Source organism: Pongo abelii, chromosome 5 (genome assembly GCF_028885655.2).
Source record: "Pongo abelii isolate AG06213 chromosome 5, NHGRI_mPonAbe1-v2.0_pri, whole genome shotgun sequence".
NCBI classification, from domain to species: domain Eukaryota; kingdom Metazoa; phylum Chordata; class Mammalia; order Primates; family Hominidae; genus Pongo; species Pongo abelii.
In genome coordinates this window covers 84,783,587-84,799,957 of record NC_071990.2, presented here as the reverse complement: position 1 = coordinate 84,799,957, position 16,371 = coordinate 84,783,587, and the positions used below count along the sequence as shown (strand labels likewise).

At 42.2% G+C, this 16,371-nt stretch overlaps 1 protein-coding gene across 1 annotated transcript in view; it reads right to left on the bottom strand.

Annotated features, from left to right (window-relative positions):
• MRAP2 (melanocortin 2 receptor accessory protein 2) overlaps positions 1–16,371 on the bottom strand; it is a 58,021-nt gene that overhangs the window by 28,217 nt on the left and 13,433 nt on the right. Inside the window, exons 2-3 of the mRNA XM_024248557.3 lie at positions 7,802–7,935; positions 255–354 (exon numbers count right to left, since the gene is read on the bottom strand). Coding sequence (XP_024104325.1) covers positions 255–354; positions 7,802–7,928 — 227 coding nt within the window. The 5' untranslated portion in view covers positions 7,929–7,935. The remainder of the gene's footprint in view (positions 1–254; positions 355–7,801; positions 7,936–16,371) is intronic.

Below are 16,371 nucleotides of genomic sequence, written 5' to 3'. Positions count from 1 at the left end.
ATCATCATTAAGACTGTAGGAAAGGACCAAGAAACCCAATTTCATAAAAGTCCACTTGAAAATAAGCCCAAGATGCAAGAAACAAAAAGCCAGAATAGTTGGATCCCATCCATGGGCATCTGGGTCCAGACAGCAAATCCATAACCACCCCCTTCTCTTCATCCACTGGAAGCACCTCCGGCCCTAGGTAGTAGTTTCTATTTCCTCAGTCTCCTGTGAAGCTTAAGAGACATTTAGGAACAGCCCAAACTTACTCTTGGTGTGGAGCTCCTGTCTTGGTCAGCAAGGTCAGCACAAAAAACATAAAAATCACGAAGACTGCAAGACCAACCCAAAATCCAATCACAATGGAATCTGAAAGACAGTTAATACTGGGATTAGTATTTCACAGTAGTTTAAAACTTGAACATTCAAGAATCAGAGCTTCTTGGAGAGGCTTTGATACATGAAACATGAAAGGAAATCAACAGTCTAATCCACAGTTGGCTGGAGATTGATAAGATGTAAAGGATGAGGAGGAGGGAAGAGTCTGCTCCGCCTCCAGGTTTCTTTCTCAGATAGCATGAAGGGATTTAGGCCTCATTGACTCATGCTTTCCATATTTCAAGGAAGGAACCTAGACCAGAGCATAGGTTATCTAGGACCTCAAGATTCCACTAATGTGTTTTGAGTTAGAAAATGAAATTTTTAGCAGACTATCAACTCAAGTTTTAAGTGCATTTGGATTCCTACTGTTAAAAGAAAAACTTTAGACAAATTAAATTTAACAGATATTAACTGTGCAAGGAAAACAAAATTCTTGAACCGGGAAGCTCCCAGAATCAGAACAGATTCAGAGAGACTCTGGGCTGACTCATGGTTGGTTAAGATTTAGGGACAGAAAAAGGAAAATGATGTAGAGAAAAAAGAAGCAAGGTACGGAAACAGCTGGATTTGAACACCATTTGAACAGCTGTCTGCCTGGGAGTGCCTGAAGTGTAGCTGCTGTGATTAGCTGAGACTGAGCTATTGTTACAGAAGCATTCGCTAGGTTTTCAGTTTGCTTACCTAGTAAGCTAGGTCACAGCTCATACCTAAGAACGCAAGTATGCAAATAATGGAGGCCTTCTTGGGCCAAATTTTAGTTTAACAACTCAATTGGTTAGCAGCTCACTTAGGTAGCAACTTTGCATTCTCACTTACATTCACCATGGGTAATTCAGGCTCTCATTACTTCTTGCAGAGAACATACAGATGGCCTCTTGAGTGATCTATCTGCCTTCCGCCTTTCCCTGTGCTTTATTTCTGTACAAACCTGCTTTAATCACAGCCGTGATGATATTGCTCTTTCATGAAAGGCTCTCCAACAAAAACAGAACTGACCCACTTTTCCAGAGTAAAAGAGATTCCATACATAAAGCACTTTATACAATGTCTGACATCTGAGAAAACAGTACACCACAGGTGCTGGCTACTGTCATTAGAATTGTCATTTTCTCCCAATTTACCTCACTTTAAAAGCTGTGTGTTTCCAATCAAACTAGGGGACACTCTGTCCCTGTATTTACCTTAGCCACAGCTTCCTCACAGCCACACCTTACCAGGACTCTTACCACTACCTGGCTGGAACAACTTTTCCCAAGGTGGAGCTAATGAAAGTGTATCCATCCTTCCAAGTCCATCCGCTACAGTATCTACTAAGCCTCAACTAATTTCCATAATTGATGTGTTCTCTCCCTCCTTTGAACCCAATAACATTTTTGTCTGTACTTCCCTAAACAGGGCTCTTCTTCGTCCTATCTTGGATAACAATCACAATTCTTTATCTCTAGGACCAGGGTTAGATTGGATTGTCTACAGAACTTGGTACTTGCACAGTAAGGCCTCAAATCTAGGACACAACAGAGTTGAATCATTCTACATTTTTTGGCCTATACTAAGAAGCTTATCTATGTGGAAATACAATGAGAATGCTTAGCAATTTTCTAAAAATAAGTGATTGGAGCTTAAATATTAAATGTGTTTAAATACAAATCTTTATTCTAATTAAATTATGTATATGTAGCACTTTTTCCAAAGTGAAGAAATCAGATTAACAATTTACTCTGCATAATTCATACTTTCATCCTACATATACTATTGCCTAGAGGTTAACAATGTATATTCAGCACTCTGAAAAACTAATGTGTCTAACCTTAAGTGCCAAAGAAATAGAAATTGTATACTTTGCCTTTTAATATAGTAGAAATGAGGCATAAAAAAAAGACATAAGGGCCAGGCGCAGTGGCTCACACCTGTAATCCCAGCACTTTGGGAGGCCGAGGCGGGCGGATCACGAGGTCAGGAGATCAAAACCATCCTGGCTAAGACAGTGAAACCCGTCTCTACTAAAAATACAAAAAAAAAAAAAAAAAATTAGCCAGGCATGGTGGCAGGCGCCTGTAGTCCCAGCTACTCGGGAGGCTGAGGCAGGAGAATGGTGTGAACCCGGGAGGCGGAGCTTGCAGTGAGCTGAGATCACGCCACAGCACTCCAGCCTGGGTGACAGAGCAAGACTCTGTCTCAAAAAAAAAAAAAAAAGACATAAGGACAAATACCAAACACCACATGTACTGAGGTACAACTAACATGAAACAATTAAATCTCAACTATCTAGGCATGGACTGTGAAGAAACATTGTACAGATAAATAACAGTTCCTTACACTGTACTTTATCAACTGCCTGCATAGCAAAAGCAAATTCTAAAATTATACACCAATGCTATATTTAAGTCTTCGGTTTAGAATTGAATCATGTTGATTGACATTTTTTAAATCTGTGTACTAGGAAGGTGTTCTCCTAAGGACAGCTTTCACACTGCAAATGGTGGACTGACTCCCAGAGGTGGAGGAAAGCGTGCCCTCAACCCAGCCCAGTCCCCCTTCCCTCTGCCCTTCTAAGTGCCCCCAGGGAGCTAATCAAAAAGCAGCAATAATGTGAAGCATGGGAGGGTTACAGCCTTCAGAAAAGGCAGGTGGCGACAGAGTTGGGGAGAGGCAGGCTGTGGGTAGAATCTGAGAATCCTCATGATCCAACAGCATTTCCAAACATTTCCTTAATAATGCGGCATCTATGTTTTCCATGGCAATATGCTTTAAGTAGCTCTGCTTATTCACATTTCCCTTTGAACAAAATTTAGCTTCCTCAAGTTATTTCCACTAATTTCCCCCAACCTCATCTTCTGCCCTATGACCCATCCCCAGGGGATTTTCTCACCCTGAGCCTCTTACAAGAAACATCAGAGATCCCCATCTCATCCCAGAAATATCCAAACTCTCCTGAAATTTTATTCACATGTAAGTTTCATGGGCATAGGCACTACAGTAAGATGGGAAAAGTGGAGTCCCTTGTCTTCCCAAAAGCATCCTTTTCTGGGAAGAAGTCAGAATAAAGCTTTATACAGAGCAAAGCTCCAATGAGGCTAGATGGTTAAGAAAGTCAAAAGAAGCCTTCCAAAGGAGTTTCCACCACAGCCAAGCTACCACACTCTGTCCTGTCTAGACACTGAGCTACTTGGAGACTACTATTGTAAAGGGGTAGAACAATTGCCCAGGGCAATTGCAAATGGAATGTATCAAAGTAACCCCCCTTAACCTAACCTTTAATGAATGGAATGGAACAAGAGAGCTGAAAGTTGACATGATTTTTTTCCTTCCCAATCTAGGGTAGGACGAGGTTAACTACTCCATCCGACTCGCCCTCCTCTCCACCTCTCGAGAATAAATGGTGAACTTTCCATTTCGTGGTTATATGAAAAACAAGGGTTAATACTTCACTTGAAAGCGAGGGTTCATGCCACTTTCCTCACACCGCTTTTTGTTCCTAAGGCAGTAGGGTCAATTCTGTGATATGAATTCCTGGCAAAGAGCCAACAGTGATGTTCCCACACTTGTCTCTACTATCTTACTCCAAGCCTTTGCAAGCTCTAGCTCTGTTTCTCATCCGAATGACCTGGCTTCTTGCTGACCCATCCATGCATGGGTCTGGTATCTGCAAGGTGGCACATGAAAAAGCATGAATTTGGCCACCACTGATAGCTCAAATTAAGAGGCTATTCCTTCAGTCTTTTCTCAACACAGCGGCCAGAGTGGTCCTGCTAAAATGTGATTGTCCGCTCATTGACTCATCAGCTTTTGCTTCTGATGCTTTAAGAACACCCTGTCTCACCCAGCCACACCCTTCATAAATGACCCATTCCTCTCCTTCCCTTTATAGTGAGACACTTGAGAGATTTGTCTGTACATGCTGTCCCCAATTCCTCTCCTCTCATTTTTTCTTGAACCAATTCCATCAACCTTTTACACCCAGCACTCCACTAAAACTGCTTTTCAAATCATTGCCAGTAACTTCTACATTATAGATCCAATGGTCAAATCTCAGTCTTCAATTAACTTGACCTAATAGCAGCATTTGACACAGACTGTCTTTGCAACGCTTTTTTCAGTTGGCATCCAGAAAACCACAATTGTCCAGTTTTCTTCCTACTTTCTGTACGTTCTTCTCAGGCACCTATGCTGCTATGCAACCCTCCAACTTCTAAACACAAGCGTGCCCAGGGCTCAGCGTTGGACTCTTCAGTTTTCTATGTACACTCACTTATCCAGCCTCTTGGCTTTGAACGCATACCATTTGCATGCTGATGACTCTCCAGTCTACAGCTTCCCCCGACACCTCTCCTCCCTTGTCCTCCTGGATATGTGATAGGTGTCTCAATTTAACAGGTCCAAAACGGAGCTCCTGGGGTTCCTCTCTGAAACCTCCTTCTCCCATACTCTTCCCCCTCTCGGTTAAAGGCAATTCCATCCTGCCAGTTACTCAGGTCACAAATCTTCAAATCATTCTTGACTCTTCTTTCTCTTACACATACCGCCAATCCATTGACAAATCTTGCCAGATCCATCTTTTAAAAATATCCAGAATGTATGCATTTCTCACCACTTCACTCTCCCTACCTGGCTCCAAGCCACCATCATCAGCTGCCTGGACTATGGCAAAGGCCTCCTGAATGGTCTCTGCTTCTAATCTCATGCCTTTCACTCCCCAGTTGCAGAGTGATCTGTTGAAACCTAAGCCAGATGGCACTGCTCTGCTCCAGACCCTCAAGTGACTTCTCAGAGTAAAAGGCCAACCAAAGTCCTTAGCATGACCTCTAAGGCCCCCCCATGTCCTTGTCCCCACAGCCTCTCTGACTTCTTTTCCTGCTGTTCTGCCTCTTATCACTCCCCTGGTACCACGCTGGCCTCCTTGCATGATCCAGTCCACTCCCGCCAAGGATCCTTTTCTGGGATGTTCTTTCCCCAGATATATTATAGCTCAATCTCTCACTTCCTTCAGGTCTTTTATCAAATCTCTCCTTCTCAGTAAGGCTTTCGATGGCAATCCTATACTGTCACCTCCACACTCCACATCCCTTTACCCCCACTCTATTTATCCTTTTATATTGCCATCTGACATTATCTATTTAACTATTTATTGTCTGTCTCTCCCACTAGAATGCAAGCTCTATAGGAGGAAATATTTTTATCTTTTCAGTTCACTGTTGTCTCTCCAGTGCTTAAAATAGTACTGCACATAACAGGTGCTCAATAAATATATATTGAATGAATGAATAAAGAAATAAGTTTCCACTTTGTTGGTGCCAAATCTGTATCAGATACATGTCCACTTCTGATACGTGATAAGGTTTAATATTGGATTCAAAACTGATGGCAAAAGAATTCTCAAGGACCATCTGAGGTTGCTTCTCAGATGAAACACCCTTTGAAGGTAGGAATCTTAATTTCAGCAGAGGAACTTAGTCTAAAGATGGAGCTATTGTTGCCAAGTATGATCCATTACAGGTAAGGCAAATAAAGATAACTGTTATGGTCATTCCTGTCCACAATGAGTGCTTCCCCTTGAAATGTCCTGCTTCTGTTCTTTTGAATCTGCATCTAATTAGCTTTGAATTTTGCCCAGCAAAACAAGGAGTCATACTTGAAGGTCAGAATCACAGCATTTTTAAATGAAAGAGACTGTACCAGAGTACACATTTCAACAGTTGACTTGATCTTTTCACTTTCCTGTATATCTGGGGTTTTGTGTTTGTTTGTTTTTTGTTTTCAATGTGTCGCATATATTGTCAGGTTCCTGAAGCTAAGGGCTGCTACTTATCAGCTCTCTTATATCAGAACAGTAAGTGCTCAGGCATTGTTGTTTTATCTTGATGTGAATATTAAAATTAACAAAAGTAATTGTTATTAATGGTATAGTAGGTAAAGTAAGTAAGTATGGAATGAGTCACACCTCTGCCTATGTTTCTCAGGAAGTTTTCCAGCTATAATTATTTCTAGAATGTAATATCCTCAAAAAATATTTTATTCAATTGTCTCTGGAAATGTACCAACCAAAATTACAGCAGCAGGCCTGTCTTCTGTGCCTCTTAAACTAAGGAAAAGAGACAGGAGCAAGCTGACACAAAAGTAAAGTTGATGTCGCCAAGTAGTAAAAGCCCACATTTCAAGAAAATATGTGGCAATTTTCCCAGTCATTTTGATATCCACTATAATTCAGAACAAGCAATTGTCCTTACATAAAGGTTATTCTAGAAAAACAACATGTTAAAGAATTTAAGTAAATTAAAGAAGGTGATTTCACACCCAACAGCCTTCTATCAGATAATCAGTGACAGCATACCTTGATGAATTCCATGTGCTTTTTTTCCACAAAGAAATACTGAGCAGATGTCAGTAAAGGAATGAATGAAAGTATTTAATTATTACTACTCACTTAAGGGGTAAAGGACATATGGTTTAATTAATGATTTTTGCTAAAGGAACAAAAATAGAAAGCCCTTCTTGCAAAAGAGCACCAAGTTGGTGCAAGAGATCATGAATGCCAAGACAGGTCAGGATAGAAGCAGCCAGGAAATAATTAAAGGAACGAAAACACTTTCTTTGCTACATTTGTTTCTCTGATTCTAAGCCCTCTTATATTTCCTAATGTGTCCCACTAACCTGGACCAGTTAAGAGTGTAAAAATTTTACAGTGCTGTGGATAATTCACTCTGACAAAAGTGAACATTTCAGGGATATTTACGGGGTTACCAAGACAGGATCTGAGACTGGGCAGCAGTTCCTGCCTACCATGTTAACTGTTAACTCTACCTAATGAAGCAAGGATGTTCCATGCTGACCAGTCAGCATTCAGTTATGACTGGAGTTGAATAGCAACGTCTCACAGAATTACATTTCCTTGCTCTGTGCTGGACCCTTAATTACTCCAATAGCATGAGACACAATTCATGCCTAGAACACAGTGTTAGAAATGATCGCAGTCTATTCTGGTCCGTCATTATGAACACACGTGGATACACTGCTCTCCACAGCTCCAGAAAACCAACTGGGATGAAAAGATGCTGCTGTGCTACAAAAGAAGGTTCTTCAAATAACAGTTCCAGATCCTATTTTTATACCTATTTTTGATAGTTCAAACATTCACAGTTTGGAGGAGCTAAAATAGCAAATGCTTTTTTAAAATTCTCAATCTCAGCTTGACGTTGATTCATGTTCTCCTACTACGGGAATTTTTTAGTCTTTCATCAATTAGAATCACCAAGGCCCTCCTGCACCATTCCTGTGCAATCAGCCTATGCGTGGAGGCGAGATGTTTTGTAGGATTTGGGAGGTAGAGGACAGAGAGTTCTGTAAGAAGAAAGAATGTTCAGGAGAAGTAATCCTTGGGGATTTCACAGGTTAAGAGAAATACAATTATGCTTACAATGAGGAATTGTATAAAACTTACATTTATGAGCCTTCAGTCCTTCAAAGGAAACTGGTCCAATCTCATAATATTCATATTCCCAGGTGTAATCAGAATTAGATGCCGATTGCTGGGAGGTTCTGTTAGAAATTAATCTCTGGGCAGACATCTCCAACCTGCACAAATGGAGAAAGTCAAGTGCAGAACCTGTTAATTCATCCAGAGCTGCACAGTTACCTTAATTACTCTTGATCGCATTCAGGAGTTTGGCAGCAAACCCCTTGAGGAGGTCTTACCCCCTAGGCCAGGAGAGGTTCTTACCAGCTGCTCACACCTCATATCATGTGGCCACTACTTCCTTTTCTCTTGCCACTAGAGTGGAATAATGTATTTGAAATCAGACACTGTATATTTTTTTGAACTTAACCCAATGCCTGGCACATAACCAATGTTCAGTAACTGATGAAGGAAAGAAGGAAAGGAGGGAAAGAGTATGTCAAAATCTCTGAGCTTACAGCTTCAGCCTCAGCACCTATACCTGCAAGAGTATGTAAAGAGCCTGCTGAAACTGGTTCATTTCTGATACTAATTTGATGTATTACTCAATCTTAGATTGACATTGATTTATGTTCCCCTATAAGGGAATTTTTTAGTCTTTCATCAATTAGAATCACCAAGGGCCTCCTGTACCATTCCCCAGCAATCAGCCTAGGTGTGGAGGCGAGGTGTTTTGTGGGATTTGGGAGGTAGAGGACGGAGAGTTCTGTAAGAAGAAAGAATGTTCAGAAGTAATCAAATTAGTATCAGAAATGAACTAGCTCAGTGGGTATCCATTGAACACCTACTATGCAACAATGGAAATAAGCAACCTAAGGTTTTGTTTGTTTGTTTGCTTTTCTTGCTTCCAGTGGGGTTGGAGGAAACTAAGTTTAATAAAATGGAGTGAATAAAGAAAAACAGGCAGCAAAAGTTGCATAGTGGATCTTGCAGAAGATCCTCAACAGAAGTCCACAACTTGTCCAACTGCTTACTCCTGAAATTTATCATATTTTCAGGATTTCCCAAGTATCTTTGTTAACTATGACTATTTTAGACCAAAAAATCCTGACTTCTTTGGGAGAAGATGGTTGCACTGCGCAGCATGGATGCCAAAGGTGATAAGTCAATGCAGCCTGTGTTCAATAACTGTGTTCGAGCACCTACTGTGTGCAAGACACTGCACACTGTGGGGTGGGCAGAGATACCTGAGACGGATCAGTACTCCACAGACCTTCCCTTATAATGGAGAAAGCAAGACAAAGTGACAAATAGCAGTAACATAAGGGAAAATCTGAATGAAATATCAGCAGAAACAAAGATTCACTGAGCAGTCACCAGTCATCTTGAGCTTCAAGATTCTTGAAGCCATCCCGCTTCAAGAGCTTTCTGAGGTTTCTTTCGCCCGCATCCCTCCCCACTGCCTCCAGGGCACAATCCTCAGGGAAGCTGAGGCAAAATCACCACCACCCTTCTGCCCCACTTCTGCATCACTCTCCCCTTTCCCTTACCCCTTCTTTCCCATCCCAGACATGGATTTTCCCATCCCAGACATGGACTTCCAACCCCACATCATCATACTGTTCAAAGGATGGGCCCAAAAAGCCTAAAATATTTACTTTCTGGTCTTTTATAGAAAAAGTTTGCCAATCCCTGCTCTAGAGCCATGAAAAAAAAAAAATCTGAGCTTCAGTTTTCCCACTAGTAACATGAAGGGGATTATGGTACCCACTTCATGGAGTTGCTATAAAAATTAAATGTGATGTTTCATGAAAAATCAAGAAAAATATTAGCAGGCAGCACAACTATTATTAATTAGAAATGCTGATCTTGAATAGAAAAGCCTTGCTTTGTTCTTCAGACACACCCAACTCCCTGGTCAGCCAATTCTTATCAAATGCACCAAGGGTTAATTGATTGATTCAAGCAATCTACCTGCCTCACTCTCCAGAGTGTTGGGATTACAACTGTGAGCCACGGTGCCTAGACAAATAAATAAAACTATGACAAAAAATTATTTAAAGGCGTTTAGATCATTTAAAAGTTAAAATGATCAACATTTACATCCTGGGATTCATCCTATTCTACCAACTCAAAAATAAAATGATAATCTTTCTCTCCTTTTTTTCTTTATTAAGGAAAATAAGATGAAGTCTGGTTTGATCATATCATTTTTAGTAGAAATCAACATTACAGCTACTATAATAGCAGAGCAGAGGGAGGCACTAAACTTCATCTGGAATAGAAAAATAGGGAAAAGTACTTAAAGGAATAAAGAAAATAAAGATGGAGGGTGTTGTCTATTCAGCACACCACAGAACCGAGAGCTGTTCTCCCACGGCCACACAGTTCTCAATGTCAGCACACAGTGGGGACCCCCATCTATGGCTACCAGGGTCCACAGGACCAGTCAGAAAGCAGCAGTAACACCACCCTCATGGGGCTGGTCAGGAACTAGTCAATAAAATATGTCTGTGTAAGAGTTAACTGTAAGGAGTATCAACCACCCATCCTACAATAGAGACGTGCCTTCTTTTTCTCCCCCTTACACTATTCCCTTTCATCTAAACGAACTATTTAGGGACGGATTACTAAAGGGCATTACCAAAGGGTAATGAAAGTTACATGTGCAAAACTCCTGAAGGTGGGAAGAGAGGAGCAAAGTTCTGACAAACACTGAGAGACAAGAATGAGTGAATACCAGAGCCAGCCTACAGGAGGTTCTCATTCTGCAGAATGAAATGTGACACCAGCTCTCCCCAAGAGCCACCAGTTGCCTGAGTAGCCTTCAAACAAAAGGAGGGGCATTTGTCTCCACTGGCTCTTTCCTCTCACTTCTTGAATCCCAAAGATAGCTTTGGAGGACAGAACCTCTGACCTCTTCTTTAAAGCAGTCACCTAGTGCCGTTGAAAAAGTCCATGAGGCATTATTTTTTCATGCAAGCCTCAAATTAATCAGCTTAGGCCATCAGATGCACAAAGACCAACAACAAACATACAGCAGTGCTAGGGAAGTGTTCTGTGTCGTCCCCGTTACCAAGCCCAGCAATGAAACCAAGCTTTGCTGAAACATAAGCTGGGAACTGCCAGCATGTCCAGTAGCAGCCCCCAGAGTCTGCTATTCCCGCCACAGTGTGCATGATCTCGGCCATCCACGCAGTGAGGGAGGCAGCCTGGCCCTGAGCCTCACTCCCTGGAGTGCTGACAGGCCGGCAGCTGCTCTCTCTTGAACACAACAGCAGGAAGCGGCAGCTCCACGGGCAGCTGCTCTCTGTACGGCTGCCACTCCTGAGAACCACCCTCTCCGCACCAAGATTTTCTTAATGTCAGATTTCTTTATAAAATTAGAGTCATGAAAAATAACTTCTTTGACAGGAAACATATCCTAAACAAGCTTCCAGGAGCATGAGAGAGAGACTAAATTGCTCTTTTGAACAGCTGAAAGCATCATTGCCAACAAAAGCAAAAATGAAGATTAGGACTGCATCCCAAAGCTAGCCCTGAAAGGAAGCTTACCTTTTCCAGGTGTGCACAGGATAGTGTGGCCCAGGCCAGCCCATTGTTGGGGAAGAGGGGAGATCACAAACCCAAACAGAGAAAGCGTGGTGAGCAGGCCCAGACACCTCTCATTAAACCATCACCCCTTCTCTAACCCACATTCCCATCACTTTCATCCCTTCTTTGGACTATCCAATCTTTCCTGCTCCAACCCAGGTTCCCACACCACTCCTGGGCACTCTCTTTTCCTCCCCGCCCCCCTTTTTTTGAGACAAGGTCTTACTCTATTGCCCAGGTAGGAATGCAACGGTATGATCACAGTTCACTGCAGCATTGACCTTCCTGGCTGAAACGATCCTCCTGCCCCAGCCTCCCAAAGTGCTGGGATTACATGCATGAGCCACCACACCTGGCCTCTTTTCCTTCTTTTATTTTGAGGTGAGTCTCGCTCTGTCACCCAGGCTAGAGTGCAGTGGTGCGATCTCGGCTCACTGCCACCTCTGCCTCCTGAGTTCAAGTGATTCTCCTGCCTCAGCCTCCCAAGAAACTGGGACTCCAGGCACATGCCACCAGATCCAGCTAATTTTTGTATTTTTGGTGTAGACAGGGTTTTGCCATGTTGGCCAGGCTGGTCTACAAACTCCTGACCTCAGGTGATCTGCCTGCCTGAGCCTCCTAAAGTGCTGGGATTATAGGTGGAGTCACCGTGCCCAGCCCTCTCTAACTTCTTAAAAATGGATCAAGCAATTCTCTCCACCTCCTTGAATTTGAGGAGATGTACTCAGACATAGAACTTCTCAAAGAGTGAATAAATGTCTTTGTGTCAATATCCCTGGTGGATTACGATGGTATGCATGTTAAGGGGGCTGCTTCTTTGGAGTTAGACACCTTTTTTCCATTTTAAGGGGTAAACATCAGCAGATAAGTTTTACAAGTGACCACCAACCCAGGCACAGGACTAGCACATTAAGAAGAAATCCAAAAGGTGCCAGAAACCCTGAAAAATGAGCATGCCCCCACACAAACATGCACACAACTGACAGTGCAGCTACAAAGGCATTCAAAGAAACTGCCAGCCAGTGCCACAAATCCAAAGACCTATGCTGACCAGTCTGTACAGGGGAAGACCTAATGGCCAGTCAGATGATCAAAGTTCCCAATTGCAATGAGTTTCTCACCTTCCTCTTCAATCCTCAAACTCCAAAAGTAGGCATGCCACCCAGGACCACCAACCTCTGTTCTGGCCCAGGCCAGAAAGGTCTTGTCAGTTACCTGTTCTTATCCTTCTTCCTCTTATTTCCAGGAATGACTGTCCCCCGCACAACATAGAGAAGTCACCCTTGTGACTCATAACCCTCTCTCTCCTCCAGCAAAGAGACTTGAGAAACCAAAGATAAAGCTCAGCCACGCTGCACTTTGGCGGCTGATGAGCCCAAGGTGGTAACTTCAGAATTGCAACTTTAGAAGCTTAATTTCCTCCTTGCACAGAACAATGGTGCACACAGCTTACCCGTGTCTAGGTGGGTAGGGCCACACAGAAAATGAGAGACTTCAAGGTTATGAATCACACTCTGAGCCAGCTGGATCTTCTTAAAGCATCTCTATAACGCAACGCCTCCCAGCAAGAGATCATGCTTGACCCTCTCAATCAAAGCCACCACAGTGTCCTCCCAGGGCAGTACTTTAAAAACAGTAACATGGTGTTATTCTCAAGTTTACTTCTCCTTTTTATAGAGTCTGCGTGAACCGCCACCTTCTACTGGCACTTCTCACTTAATTCCCAGGTCTGCTGATTCTTTTTCTGTGAATCCATTTTAAGTCAGTGATGTCTTTCCTGGGGCGTGGATTTTCCTCTCCTCCAATTAAAGAAAAAAGGTCATGCTTCCCGAACTTTGTCGTCTTCTCCTCCTCACGACTATTTTGACTCGAGTACGACTCTTACTTTTGAAGTCTGATGCTCTGGCCACTCAATTCAGTCTAGAGACATTACACACACGTACACACACACAAACAAATGCACGCACGCTGGGGTCTTCCTTTTCATATGGGCATACTTCCCACATTTCTCTACACTGCCAAGTTTTATGCCATTCTCTAGTGTTTCCTAGAAAGTACTCAATTACCTAGCAGTCCTCAAAAAATGGCGACTGACAGCTAACAGACAATTCAGGATGTATCTATTTCCTGCCTATCCCTACTTCTGTTCACATCAGCAACTTGTTTCCAGCAGCAAGACAGCGAACAAAAAGTGTTCCCAAGCCTGAAGACTTCTTCCATCTTAACATAAAAATCAATGCCAATAGAAGATCAACTTCCAAAAATAGAAATGGGACTTAATATTTTACACTGATAGATATTCAGTCACCACCTGAAATAAAGAAATGCTTAATTAAGAAGTGGGCACCCTTCTTTCACCAGCTGGTGTCTCAAAGGGGACAAGCAGTTTGGATTCATAAATCTACATCTTCCTGTTATGCCCTGGGCACCTACATAGTAGTAAACAGGCTAGTAAGTTTTTTTTTGTTTTTGTTTTTTGTTTTTTCTGAGACGGAGTCTCCCTCTGTCGCCCAGGCTAAAGTGCAGTGGTGTAATCTCAGCTCACTGCAACCTCGGCCTCCTGGGTTCAAGCGATTCTCCTGCCTCAGCCTCCCTAGTAGCTGGGATTACAGGTGTGCACCACCATGCCTGGCTAACTTTTGTGCTTTTAGTAGAGAAAGGGTTTCACCATGTTGGCAAGGTTGGTCTCAAACTCCTGACCTCAGGCGATCCGACTGCCTCTGCCTCCCAAAGTGCTGGGATTACAGATATGAGCCACCGCACCCAGCCAGAAGTAATTTTTAAAGTGAGTGTTTCCTGGCTCTGTAGTACTCCACAGACTAGTCCCATTCTAACAGACTTCAGCTGGACATCAAGAATTTCATGTTACACACCAGGAAAGAAGCTGTAAAGTCTCCATCTGGAGAAAATTTCCAGAGAAGAGAAGAGGCATGGCCCTGAGATGCCACTGCACCTCCGCCCCTGGCTCTACAAATTCAGAGAGCTGAATTTTCAGTTTTCCAGAGATGAGAAAGCCCTTATGGACTCAGTCATGCTAATCAAGCATAGCAGAATGATTTATAATGAGCATATCCATTTGTTGAATAAGGAAAACAATGGCCAAGCTGACCACAGCACATGTTTTACGTGGTCTGGGAAACAAAATTTAAGATCAGAAGATTAGCTGGTGAATGTAGAATCAGGACAAGGGAGTTATAATAATACGATAAAACAGGACCCTAATGCTCCACCCCACTACAAGTGTGTCAACGTGTTAGACTGCCATCCTGTATTCCAATGTCAATGGTTGCCACCACAACATGCTATCATGGTTGAGTTGGGTTCCCCATCACAGGAAAGGCATAGGCTTAACTCTCGCCTTTTCTAGACCTTGCTTTTCTTGGTCTGTACTTCAAAAAATTCTAGGCAAGTTGAGGGCATCAGTAGAATACCAAGCCAGCCACTTTTATTACAGTTAGGTTTTCTGGGTTCCCATGACTATTTTATTTTTGCTCTATTTCTAAACTGTTAGGAAAAGCATGCTTTAAATTACTATTGTCAAGTCAAAGAATCAACTATCAAAAAGAAATGCTTCATAATGAGATACCACTTCACACCCTATTAAGATGGCAATTATCAAAAATCAGAAAATAAGTGTTGGTGAGGGTATAGAGAAACTGGAACCCTTGTGCACTGCTGGTAGGAAGGTAAAAAGGTACAGCCACTGTGGAAGACAGTATAGCAGTTTCTCAAAAATTTAAACATGGAATAACCATATGATATAGCAATTCTAATTCTGGATATATACACAAAAGAACTGAAAGCAGAGACTTGAACAGATATTTATTCACACCTATGTTCATAACAGTATTATTTACAATAGCCAAAAGGTCAAAACAACCCAAGTGTCTGATCACAGATGAATGGTGAACAAAATGTTGTATATACACAATGCAATATTAAACCTTAAAAAGCAATGAAGTTCTGAAACATGCCACAACATTGATGAATGTTGAAAACATTATGCTAAATGAAATAAGACAGTTACAAAGGGACAAATATTGCATGATTCTACACATATGAGGGTACCTAGAATAGCCAGATTCCTAGAGACAGCAAGTATTGGGTTGGTGCAAACATAATTGTGGTTTTTGCAAATACTTTTAACGGCAAAAACCACAATTACTTTTGCACCAACCTAATAGAATGGTGGTTATCAGGAGCTAAGGGTGGGGAAATGGGAAATTGTTATTTACCAGTAAAAGAGTTTCAGTTTGAGATAATGAAAAAGTTCTGGAAATGGATAGTTGTAATGGTTGTACAACAATGTAATTATATTTAATGCCACTGAACTGTACATTCAAAAATGGTACATTTTATATTATGCATTTTTAACCAAAATACAAAAAAGTTCTAATATTGTTTATAATTTTTTTTTAGGCTAGGCTTGGTGGATCATGCCTGTAATCCCAGTACTTTGGGAAGCCAAGGCAGGTGGATTTCTTTGAGTCCAGGAGTTCGAGACCAGCCTGGTCAACCTGGCAAAACCCCGTCTCTACTAAAAATACAAAAATTAGCTGGGCATGGTGGTGCGTGCCTGTAATCCTAGCTACTTGAGAGGCTGAGGCACAAGAATTGCTTGAACCTGGGAGGCAGAGACTGCAGTAAGCTGAGATCATGCCACTGCACTCCAGCTTGGGTGACAGAGCAAAATGCTGTCTCAAAAATAATAAATTAATTAATTAAATAATACAAATAATTTTTTAAAAAATAATAAGAAGCAGTGCTTCCAAATCACAGCACTTGAGGGGGCGGGGGTAATGAGAACTCTCTAAAGCAAAAGAGAACCCCAGAGGATGACAGAGGGTGCTGAGACATCTGAGCACCCCTCCCTGTGTGGATCCTTCCTCCCTGGTCCACCTTCAAGGATCCAGCTTTGCTCTTTTCAGCAGCCCTGTGGGGATTCCCTTTCACGTAAAAGGAATACTCCCCCTAAGCTGTGAGAAATCATCCCTTTCAACCCCTGACAGTCACACACAGGT